We start from the raw sequence: 12,340 nt of genomic DNA on the forward strand, positions 1-12,340 counted from the left end.
CATTTTTGTACAGATGTTGTAGATTCTATGTCTCAAACCTTAGACATGAACCCGAAATGACTAAGTCAATAAAAATGAAAAGAAAAAAAACACCTGTAAAATGCAGAAAAATTATCAAATAATGTTGAAAATACCAGGTGAACATCTTCATATGGTAAATAATAAGTGTACAAATTTTCATACAAATCTATGCAATAGTCTCTGGGAACATATCCGGACAAAACCACATAATAAAAATGAAAAAAACACCTGTAAAATGCAAAAAAAATATCCAATCATGATGAAAATACCAGGTGCACACCTTCATATGGCAAAGAATAAGTGTACAAATTTTCAGACAAATCCTTGCAACAGTTTCCAAGAAATGGTCCGGACAAAATCTCGTCTACAGACAGACGGACAGACAGACAGATGGACAAGCTGATTCCAATATATCCCCCCTAAACTTCGTTTGCGGGGGGTATAATAATAAAACATACTAGATGAATATATTTAATATAGACTCGATTTTCATTTACAATATTTTTTAAGTTTTCAAATAGTTCCTTGTAGAAAAATTTTAGACAATTAAAAATTATGTTCGGACAAGTAAATTTTACAGTCACTTGTCAGAGAGGACAAGTAAAAAAAAACATTAATGTAGAGCTTTGATTAAGCTTACCTCTAATAGAGAACACACTAATGTACCTGAATAACAATGGAAATCTTAATACAGATGTACTTAGCTAACCTCAAATGGAGAACAGGGCTCCTGACTTCCCACTAACTCCGCCCCTGAAGTACACAGTTTGTGACCTGTTTGGATCCTCTTTTTATTAACAAGGTCCAGTAAAGGGACATCCAACTTTGCTGGGATACAATACCAACCATCAGTCAGCTCTACTGTTACCTAAAGTAGCAAAGTTATTGTTGGCCGAGTTGGAAATAAAACACGTTTGTAACCCTGCAATTTCTAACTTTACCACTTACATGTATTTATTTAATGAGAAATCCTTTCATACAAATACTGTATATACTTGCTTATAAGTAGGTTCTCTTACAAGTTGGTTGCATTTTTTTGAAGATTGTTTTGGAGGAATTTTGTCACTGATCCGCTTATAAGCTGGTGCAGTTTTTTGCCAGAATCTGTAGGCAATTTCAGATTAATATTCTTTTGTATTTACCTGTGTTTCAAACTATGTTTTGGGGTATGACATTGACTATTGATATTTTATTAACAATCTAACAAAGGCAAGATCATTAATCTGAAAGCACCTGTGTTTTATGTACAGTGCTCCCTCGGTATATTGCCAACTTTTGTCCAAGACAGATTTTGGCATTAAAGCGAGGGTGGCAATATAACGAGTTCTGTCATAAATTACAATGCAATGAGCCCAGTTCAAGATGAATACGTAATTTATTTTAGTTAAAATCAAATGTCATGCTTTTGTGTGTGTGTACATACATATACACTCAAGCGCAACTTTCATTTCTTCTGGAAAAAAAGTCATTAATTTATTTGTTTTTAAAATGAAATGAAAATGTCACAATATTACGACATTTTTCAATTTCCCGCTCTTTCGCTCTTCTGTTGATCCTGAGTCGAAGAATTTAACAACCCGACGATAACGGTGTCAATAGCAGTTTTAGCCTCTCGGTATACAAAAGTTTTTGAGGTTTATCGTCAATATCATCTGAATCGAAAGTAGATTATTTCACCATCTCAAATAACTAGATCAGTTAAAAAAGTTCGGTAACAGACGAATGGAAAGTCACGTGCCAGGGTACACGTCTAGATCTTCATGAACCTGTTGTAATATACACGTATTCTCATGTTTGCTAGTACCTGAGTACTTTCTCTTCTTAATCTGTTTTGATATTCATCAATCAATCCATTATGTGTCCAACAATTGATGACTGTTTCAGGGGTAACGGAATCCCATGCTATTTTCACGTGCGGAATTATAGTAGTCTAAAAATAGAGATGGGATTTCCTTAGAATTTTGATCTATGGGGAATAAAATGATTTTTTCATTTATTATGGCCTGCTTCGGTGAAAGCAACAATCGGCGATTTACAGTTAAATAAAATGTACAATTATTTGTTTGGGTTTATTTTAAATTTTCGTTTGTAATCTAAATTTGTACGCTTTCTCTTCCCTGACTTTCCCATTATTGTGATGAAATAATACTTCTATCTTATAAAAACAACACAAAAGAAATTGCTAATTTTGAGTTTTATAAAACAATTATCTTTAATTTAGCTGAACTCCTTGTTCAGCCAGTCACCTGGTCACGCTTCACCGCAACCACTGTCAAAGCACGGGTGTGACGTCCAAATTACCGACACGCGCTAGATAATTGGCATTGTTACCGAGGGTTTTCCTTATATAATTTGACCTTTTGTTTCCCCAAACTAGTGGCGGATGGCAATAAGCGGGGGTGGCAATATAACGGGTGTATTAACACAGGGGGAAATCCGTTCTTGGAGAATTCCTGGCAATAAGCGGGGGTGGCAATATAACGGTGGGCAATATACCGAGGTAGCACTTTATATGGTAACCTTAAATCTTCCTTTCCTACATTAGATTAAGTTCTGACCTTTATACACAGATTATCATTGAGTTGTTACAAAGTTACTATCTGTCTTCTCCCACAAAAATACCAAATTTTTTAGTACTCACTTACAAGTCAGAGTTTGGAACCAAAATTTTAATCCCAAAAAATCCAACTTATAGGCAGGTACAACATGGTTTTTAAAGATATTTCCTATATACAGTCTAGACGAACTCCAAAAATGGCGTGAACTCCAAAAAAGAAGTCTTTGGCTCCATCATGCATTGCAGCAAAATGGCGTCCGATGTAAACAAACAATGAATAGTCGTTCACTTTCTTCATATATATACGACCGCTAAATGGCTGTATTTAGTACATTGTGACTATATTTTAATTTTTGTTGAATGAATAATTAAACTTTTTAATTATATAATGGATATTGACTTATTTATCGCTTCCAACTCTTGCATTATATAGTGATTTTGGATATACGACATCGAATTCAATACTGCCGGTAAGAATTAATTTTTTAATTAATATATTGTCTCCTTGATTTAAAATTTATGTCGTTCCTATAATAAAGATGCCTAAATTTTATTTCGAAGACACCCAAATTGTAATTATTTAATCAGAAAATGCACAGTTTTCACCACGGAGCAGAGATATTAACAGGTTCATTTTTAGAAGACCTGTTGTGACGTTAATTTTTTAAAAGAGTGATTTTTTAAGTTTTCAAATTGATAGATAATGGTTTAAAAATGTTTTCATGATAATACCTGTTTGTATTTGATAAAAAAAATCGGTAAATAGCGATGGTGAGAACTTATGCTTTCAATTCAGATGTTGAACACAATTAAAATACCGAAATAATAATAAATGTGTAAAATGTGTAAAAGTTTTTAACAGATACAATATATATTGTTCCATTTTAAATATATTGCCCTTTTTTAGGCATAATTAATTCTCAAACGTATAATTTTCTCACATAATTGATCTGACTTGAAATGTTAACTTTGAAAGTAAATATCCCTTTATTTGCAATTAGAATCTAAAATCTGACAAATACGATCTCTTTTGAAGCCATTTATTTAGCATTTCTGAGTACTGGTATAATTGCCATACTTTCCCAAACTTTGCACGGACAGTTTTTGTAGACCCATCATTTTTGCTGAAAAATCGCCAATTTTTGTGTGTCTGTGCATGCGCGAACTCTTTTTTCGGAGTCTTTTTCTGTCTCAATTTCTTACTTCTGGAAACGCTGTTTTTGGAGTTCGTCTAGACTGATATATTCCTACAAATAACTTTGATTCCTTGTTGTAGCCCAACCCTACACAGGGGGGGTCATGTCATGTTTTGAACAAACTTGAATCTACACTGTGTGAGGATGTTTCTGTACTAATATGACTAATTACAGCTTTAGCTGTAAGGAAGGAAAGGGAAGGAAAATTAATAGTTTTTGTTGCAGAAATGTTTTTTTTCAGACTGTGAAAAAAAAATTGTTCATTTCACATTGTAAAAATAACACCTGTGAGGTGAAAATTTCATTTCCTTTATAAATCTTTACTAAAAAAAAAAGTCTATCATTTGCAATGTTTTACTAAGTGGTCAAAAAAAACCCATAGGTAATCAGAGATTACAGAGCTCACCTCAACGAATGTTGTCTTTAAGTAAGGCAAAGTCCCACACTAAACTAATAATCTAGGAGTGTGCATCCCTAGATGCAACATTTATGCAATTTTGGTCTGATAGGGTTTGCAGTTACTTGGGAATAGACTTATCTGAAAACTTAAAACTAGTCACTCATTCAAAAAATGTAAGTCAAATCCAGCTTCCGAAGCAAGTTTTGAGATTGTTCGTCCCTTGATGCATCATCCATGCAAGTTTGGTTCAGATAGGCCTTATAGTTACTTGGAAATGAGATCTGCTCCAAAAACTTTAATCTGGTTACTCATCCGGAAAATGTAGGTCAGATCCAGCATCCGAAGGAAGTCCAGTAGTGTGCATCCTTAGATGTATCATCCATGCAAGTTTAGTCAATATAGGGCTTATAGTTACTTGGAAATGACATCTGCTGCAAAAACTTTAACCTGGTTACTCATCCGGAAAATGTAGGTCAGATCCAGCATCCGAAGCAAGTCCAGTAGTGTACATCCTTATATGTACCATCCATGCAAGTTTGGTCAATATAGGGTTTATAGATACTTGGAAATGACATCTGCTCCAAAAACTTTAACCTGGTCACTCATCCGGAAATTATAGGTCAGATTCAGATCTGAAGCAAGTCCAGTAGTGTGTATCCTTAAATGTATCATCCATGCAAGTTTGGTCAAAATAGGGCTTTTAGTTACTTGGAAATGAGATCTGCTCCAAAAACCTTAACCTGGTCACTCATCCGGAAAATATAGGTCAGATCCAGCATCCGAAGCAAGTCCAGTAGTGTGCATCCTTAGATGTATCATCCATGCAAGTTTGGTCAATATAGGGCTTATAGTTACTTGGAAATGAGATCTACTCCAAAAACCTTAACCTAGTCACTCATCCAGAAAATGTAGGTCAGATCCAGCATCCGAAGCAAGTTCAGTAGTGTGCATCCTTAGATGTATCATCCATGCAAGTTTGGTCAATATAGGGCTTATAATTACATGGAAATGAGACCTGCTTCAAAAACTTTAACCTGCTCCAAAAACTTTAACCTGCTCCAAAAACATTTACCTGGTCATTCTTTAGCTGAAATTGCAGCATCTGAAACCTTGACTGGTACATGTACAATGAAACGCACTAGAAGCATCCTCCATGCATCTCTGACTAATATAGGCCATAGAAGTACTTGAAAAGAAAACTGCTCCAAAAACCTTAACCTGGGACGGCGACACCGACGGTATTACATAAGCTCCCCCAACTTCGTTGAGGTGAGCTAAAAATCGATGTTGGACCACTGAGTGAGATATAGAACCTGTCAATGACATATTGGACCACTATAACATTTTTTCATGTCACACTCTAAGGCCAAAGTTTTTTTTTTTCATTTGGTTTACGATTCTGCCGACCCTAATTTTCACCAATCATGAAAATAAAAATAATGTCTTTTTCCGACATATTTTCCCGGATTTTTCTCAGCTGAACTGGTGGGTTTTAAATTTTAGAATGCATCTTAGTCTAATAAGCGCTTATAAATATATGACACCTTTACAAACATTTAGGTGACCATAAATAAACACGTGCAGACCAAAAATGGCGGTTCTGTCATGTAACAAGGTAATTCTTCGCTGAAAGCAATGACATACACTTAAAGAACTTTTTCTGCATGGAAAAGTGAATAAAATCTTGGATGCATGATCCCTTTCTCCAATTGCATTGTCTCAATTGGCTAAATTCATACCGTAATATTGGAGAGTGTATGCCCAACCCTGATCAACCTAGCAGACACGGTTACACCTATAGATAATAAGGATTTATCAGTGCCTTCTCATGTACAATTGCCCAATTGGAAATGAGTTCAGTTTTTTCCCAATTTGGCAGTATTTTTTGCCAATTGGTGAACAATGCTTTTATTTTTAATTATCTTGAAAAAACACAAAGTAAAATTGTCAGACTGTCTGTAATTTTCATCTATTTAACTCATTTAGCAAAGCTACAGTCATAACACGTTTAAAAATACTGTAAAAACATCGCCAACTTTTAATCCGAATTTCCTCCGTTTTTCTAAAAATGATCATATTGTGTAATTATATAGATTTATTAAGTTATTTCCACCTACTCAATTGATCTGCGAGTGAATAGTAAGGACTTTAGGCATTATTTCAGATAGAAAAATATATTTTTAATGCATTAATATATATTAAAAGAGGACTTTTAGAAAATGTGTACTTACTATTTTTGCAGGAGGTTTATAATCTCCAGAAACAGATACTATATGATCTAAATTGAAATCTCATACACACATGTACAACCCTAAGTTGTATAAATGCTTTACACTAATTGAAGTCCAATTTACTTTTATTAGTCTATTATTCATAATTGATCTTGTATGATGAAGATGGATCATATTTAATTGTCGTTTGGTTGCCCAAATTAGAGTTCATACTGAAATGTTAAATGAATTACCCCTGAATACAGGATTTAAGTAACATTTTAAAATTTTTTCCAATTTCATCAAATAGCCGATAATTTATTCCCAATTCCCCAAAAATGGTGTTTCCCAGAATAGGCTGATAAATCCATGGATAATAGTTAGACGAATTTAGTGTTGAGAGATACATCTTAGTTGAAGTAACGCTGACCGGTATTTCACTGGATAAATTCAAATGTGTATAAAACATTTGTTAATTTATAGAGGTAAATTCAATATACAAATCTTTGCAAATTTCATACTCAATTTAGATCAAAGCCCTTTGAATTACTAAGTAAATAATGAGCATTGCCTACTGTGCAGGTACATAACAAAAATTTAAAGAAGGACTTGATTGAGAAATTATTAGGCTTTTGTGCTGCAGGTTGAACATTAAATTTGATAGCTGCATGATCAAATTATTATAACCTTTATTTCAACATCAATTACTTTTGATATTAAACAATTAAAATGTATTTTTCTTCAATCTATATTTAATTTAAATTTGGATCCTTATTTTTAGTTTGTGGGGATACCGAGGTTTATAACACATCACATATCACTGAAAAGCACAAAAAGAAGTTGAACATCATGAACCATGCACTGACTGACAAACAAAAATCAGAACTATATGTAAATGAAAATGACATTCAGTCTAAAGTTAGAAATGAATCAAAATTAAATAAAAAGAGTTATGTGATCTAGACAATAAAACTTAAAAGTACTATTGACGTGTATTATTTTTATTAAAATAAACATTGCTGGTATTTTAAAATGAAACTGTTGAATCCTAAATTATTTTTATTTTTATTTTTCGACCACCCAATGCATTTTTTTGAGACAGAAAATCGTAAATCAAAAAAAAAATAAAAACTTAGGCCTAAGCAGGATCAGCTATATATTATCAAATATCGCAAATATGGAAGCCAGTGCAAGATATATAAAAATAAAAAGTAAAAGATATAACAAAACATTTATTGATTGTGTTCATTGGCAAAATGTGTTATGTCAACCCTTCAACCAAACAGTTGCCTTGGGTTTAACAGCCTCAGGCAAACAATTTGGTTCTTGGGTCTGACAAAATGCATGTTGCCCTTGAACCCAGTTAATAAATGTACAGTATTGCAGTGTTGAAAATGTAATAAATATGTTTAAATGAAACTTGAATAGAGAAAAACCTCAGTTTCTTGAGGAGCCTGTTGTTTACTGGCCGGTGTAGAAGCTCTACACTGTTGCTCTCTATATATACCAGATACACACAGTACCAGTCTTTTGGTTGATGTGTCATCTCTCTCCATAATTTTTCTTAAGGCTGACCTAAAAAATACAATCATATATCTCATTTTTTAAAAAAAAATTGTTGAATACACATTTATTCAATGATTGTCATTAAGGACATACGCAACGTAGTTGGAAATTATTGTCTTTTCCCCTGGAGTTGAAGAGTTCCAATACTTACAGAAACTGTGTGCTACATTTTAATGTCTATACATGTATATGCTGTTGAACACTTCTTCTAAAACAAGTTTGGATAAACAAAACATCTAGAATATATGTTTAGAATTTTTTGTATATTTTTCTCAGAATTATACAAGAATTTTTATCAATTGATATCTTTTCAAAACCCCTGGTAATGCATGCTGATTTTTTTGTCTACAAACATCTGATGGCAATATAATCTTAAATTAAAAATATCTTGAAAAATTATCAGTAGGTAAAGTATGTTGCGTACATCCTTAAAACATTTCTTCTATCTAGTATCTCTGCAGTACCTATGACAACTGTCTATTTCTCGATCATATCTGTACTTCATCTGCAGCATTACATTTTCTGGAGTCAGAGCCCTGAAGAGACATAACAAAGTAATTCAGAAGAAAATGTGCCTAAATGGTACCAAAAACATTAAAAGGAATGGAACATTTTGACAATTCTTGTCTGGATTTACCTGCCACCAAACTTATCAGGGGAAGCAACTTCATATGATGCCAACTTCCACACAATCCACCTATAGTGATTACAGAACCATGCCTCATTGATCAGGGAACAGTCCACACTGTCTATTGTCAGAAAGGCTCTACCAAAGGATTTACATATTTTTTTATTGTTCAAACAAAAATTAGCCATAGAGATACCTAATGAATAAATCTAAGCTTGCTTGTTGTTCGGACAGCTTCATAGAGTAAAAGAACAATGAAACAAGATGTGTTTGTGAAACACTGATGCCCCCGTATGGCAGCTTTTCTCAAATGCAAGTCAAAATCCAGGCCAAAAGATAAAAAATGTTGTTACCCAAAGAAAGGTTTTGTCTCGAGGAATATACCTGTAAAATTTGAAAGACCTAGCTGCAACTGTTCAGAAGTTATGGTGAAGGTTAAAGTTTTTTTTAAAAGTAAGTAAAACTTCAAGGTCAAGGTCAAAGTGGTTGGTATCCAAAGGAAGGTGATGTCACAAGGATTACATATGTGAAGTATGAGAGCCCTAGCTCTAACCATTCAAAAGTTATGACCAAGATTAAAGTTTATCAAAAGTAGGTCAATGTCACATTAAAATCATCCTAACATACTTTTGGTAATGTATTTTAATTTTCATGTAAATATCCCGTGGGGAACCCCTTCGTTTTAAATGTGTTATCACTGTACATATCCTTCACTGAACCTCAATTCACTGGACCTTAAAACCCGCCAGTCCGTGCCAGTTAGTTTTGGACGCGGCAGTCCAGAGAGGAGGACGCCTTTATCTCCTCTTATATCTTTGTTTTTTACATGTATGTACCCTTGTGATTCATGGCAGTGCTTGCTCTGGTGTGATATTATTTTTAGCAGTGTAATGGTCCAGCTTTTCTGAGGTAAGGCTTATATTTATAATTCTATTTTAGTTATTTCCTATATATTATTCATTTGTCCTAAAACATCCAGTCACCGCATTTCTCATCAATTTTAGCATGTGTGTTTCCTTTAATTTGATTTCTATCTATAGTAACACGTATATGAATATTTCAAAGTACGGTGTACAATTTCTGTCATAATAGTTTGTCCGTAAAGTAGCAATTCGCAATATTGCATTTGTGTAAGAGTTGTATGTATAATTTAAACAACTCATGTGTGTGTAATTGAGTCTTATCTATAGCTAAGACGTGTCCATTATCTATAAATCTGATAATGAGTGTAATGTGTATTTGTGTAAAGCCACTAGAGCTTGTAAGTAAAACTTGTATGTATATGTTGGAGCAGGTTCCATCCATATGTCAGAGTTTTTGTACAACAGTGAGGCCACCCAGTGCCTAAAGTCCGCCCATGGTGTGTAGTAGATAGGCCAGCCAGCCTTGGAACCTAGAGTCCATCCTCCAGCCTGTGAAGTGGAAAAGCCAGCGGCAAGACGGGAAATTACGACAAACAACAACAATGACATTTGTATATAGTATCATCAGTAATTAAACATGTAAATTGTAAACAAAAGCATTTGAGTTGTATTTTAATTAGTTAAAAGATAAATCCGCTCGACAATCTGTGACAGTCAAACTCCTATGTCAAGGTCAAAGGGTCAAAGTGGTTGGTATCCAAAGGAAGGTGATGTCACAAGGATTACATATGTGAAGTATGAGAGCCCTAGCTCTAACCATTCAAAAGTTATGGCCAAGGTTAAAGTTTTTCAAAAGTAGATCAAACTCCTAGAACAAGGTCAAAAGGTCAAAGTGGTTGTTATTAAAAAAAAGGTCTTGTCACAAGGATTACATATGTGAAGTATGAAAGCCCTAGCTTCAACCATTCAAAAGTTATGGCCAGGGTTAAAGTTTTTCAAAAGTAGGTCAAACTCCTATGTCAAGGTCAAAGGGTCAAAGTGGTTGGTATCCAAAGGAAGGAGATGTCACAAGGAATACACATGTGAAGTTTGAAAGCCCTAGCTTCAACCATTCAAAAGTTATGACCAAGGTTAAAATTTTTCAAAGATAGATCAAACTCCTAGGTCAAGGTCAAAAGGTCAAAGTGGTTGTTAATAAAAAAAGGTCTTGTCACAAGGATTACATATGTGAAGTATGAAAGCCCTAGCTCCAACCATTCAAAAGTTATGGCCAAGGTTAAAGTTTTTCAAAAGTAGGTCAAACTCCTAGGTCAAGGTTAAAGGGTCAAAGAGGTTGATATCCAGAGGAAGGTCTTGTCACAAGGAATACACTTGTGAAGTTTGAAACCCCAAGCACCAACTGTTCAAAAGTTATGGCCAATGTTAAAGTTTTTCAAAAGTAGGTCAAACTCCAAGGTCAAGGTCAAAAGGTCAAAGTTGTTGACATCCAAAGGAAGGCCTTATTACAAAGAATACACATGTGAAGTTTGAAACCCCAAGCACCATCTGTTCAGAAGTTATGGCCAAGGTTAAAGTCTCATAAAATTTTGCAAAAGTGGGTCAAACTCCAAGGTCAAGGTCAAAAAGTCAAATATGATGGTACCCAAAGAAAGGTCTTGTCACAGGGAATGCACATGTGAAATATGAAAGTCATAGTTCCAACCAATCAAAAGTTATGGACAAGGTTAAAGTTGACAACAGACAGACAGACAAACAGACAAACGGACAAACAGACAGACAGGCCAAAAACAATATACCCCCAGGATCTTTCGATCCGGGGGCATAAAAATATTGAAACTAACTTATACATCTCCTTCATGCCGGTAAATCCTTTCTCATCAGGAACAAGAAGAGCCCCATCTCCAACATACACCTGAGTAACATCACTGCCATAAAAATCTGGTAGGTAAAACTTATGCTTGGCAGCACTAGAAGCTCTCACAGAACATACAGATGGTGAAACACTGCCTAACTGTAAAAAAAAAAATCAAATAAAAAAATATGAAAACATTTTTTTAGCACACCTCTGAACTGCCATTTATGCAGATACTTACACAAGTGTTTCCCTGACTTCTAGTTATCACCTCCCTAAGTCTCACCCTCTGTCCTGAATTTTTCAGCTGGAACAATCGACCAGCACTCGGCTTCACAGTTCGTGAAGACTTTATCATATCCTCCTGTTTATTCATGGCTGTGTTCAGAGCGTTTAAGTACCCATCTTTGTTAACTCCATCAGTCCTACTAGGTATACTTTGCTCTGGACATGAAGTGTGTTGAGTACTTGGTTTATTCACTGTTTTATTTATTGATAAGGAGGAGAGGGGTTGACCACATGGCTTTGTTTTGGGTACAAACACAGGCTGCACTGATTTAACCACAGGGTTAGGTGGGGTGGTAATAGAGCCTGTTCCTGCTTTGTATGGGGTTCTGAAGGTGGAACTTTGTATAGTTGAAGCATGAGTTGTTTGTTTCTTGGCTTCCTCTGCCTTGATTTGAGCATTCCTAGAAATGGCACATAAAAATGTACTAGTAACTGATATAAAAATTAACAATTTAAAAACACATAAGGTATCACAAATCACAAACAAGTACAAACCTGATATGGGCATCAATTGGGTTTTCACACTTTAATGGTTTACTGTAGAAATTTGATCTGTCCTTAGTATAACCTAATCAGAGAAATAAAATATTTCTTAGCTTTCTAAACAAGCACATAATCAGCATATAAAAGCATAGCTGAATACACATATACAGCAAATATAATGTAACAAGTAAAATACCTTCAGGAACTGTTGAAAGTGCAGCCAAATTCTTCCTCTCAGTTGAAATGCCACCTACAATTCAGATGAAACAAATATCT

The 12,340-nt window shown here is 34.5% G+C and overlaps 1 protein-coding gene across 1 annotated transcript in view; it reads right to left on the reverse strand.

Moving 5' to 3' along the window:
• The window catches only part of LOC133182514 (breast cancer type 2 susceptibility protein-like), a gene marked incomplete at its 5' end in the record, with an annotated part of 41,937 nt that overhangs the window by 9,631 nt on the left and 19,966 nt on the right, over positions 1–12,340 (reverse strand). Inside the window, 8 exons of the mRNA XM_061317359.1 lie at positions 731–889; positions 7,821–7,959; positions 8,415–8,486; positions 8,588–8,716; positions 11,283–11,452; positions 11,535–11,982; positions 12,077–12,149; positions 12,261–12,314. Coding sequence (XP_061173343.1) covers positions 731–889; positions 7,821–7,959; positions 8,415–8,486; positions 8,588–8,716; positions 11,283–11,452; positions 11,535–11,982; positions 12,077–12,149; positions 12,261–12,314 — 1,244 coding nt within the window. The remainder of the gene's footprint in view (positions 1–730; positions 890–7,820; positions 7,960–8,414; positions 8,487–8,587; positions 8,717–11,282; positions 11,453–11,534; positions 11,983–12,076; positions 12,150–12,260; positions 12,315–12,340) is intronic.

This window comes from Saccostrea echinata, unplaced genomic scaffold (assembly GCF_033153115.1).
Source record: "Saccostrea echinata isolate AGI-Se365-2 ecotype Australia unplaced genomic scaffold, CSIRO_AGI_Sech_v1 ptg000009l, whole genome shotgun sequence".
Classification (NCBI taxonomy): domain Eukaryota; kingdom Metazoa; phylum Mollusca; class Bivalvia; order Ostreida; family Ostreidae; genus Saccostrea; species Saccostrea echinata.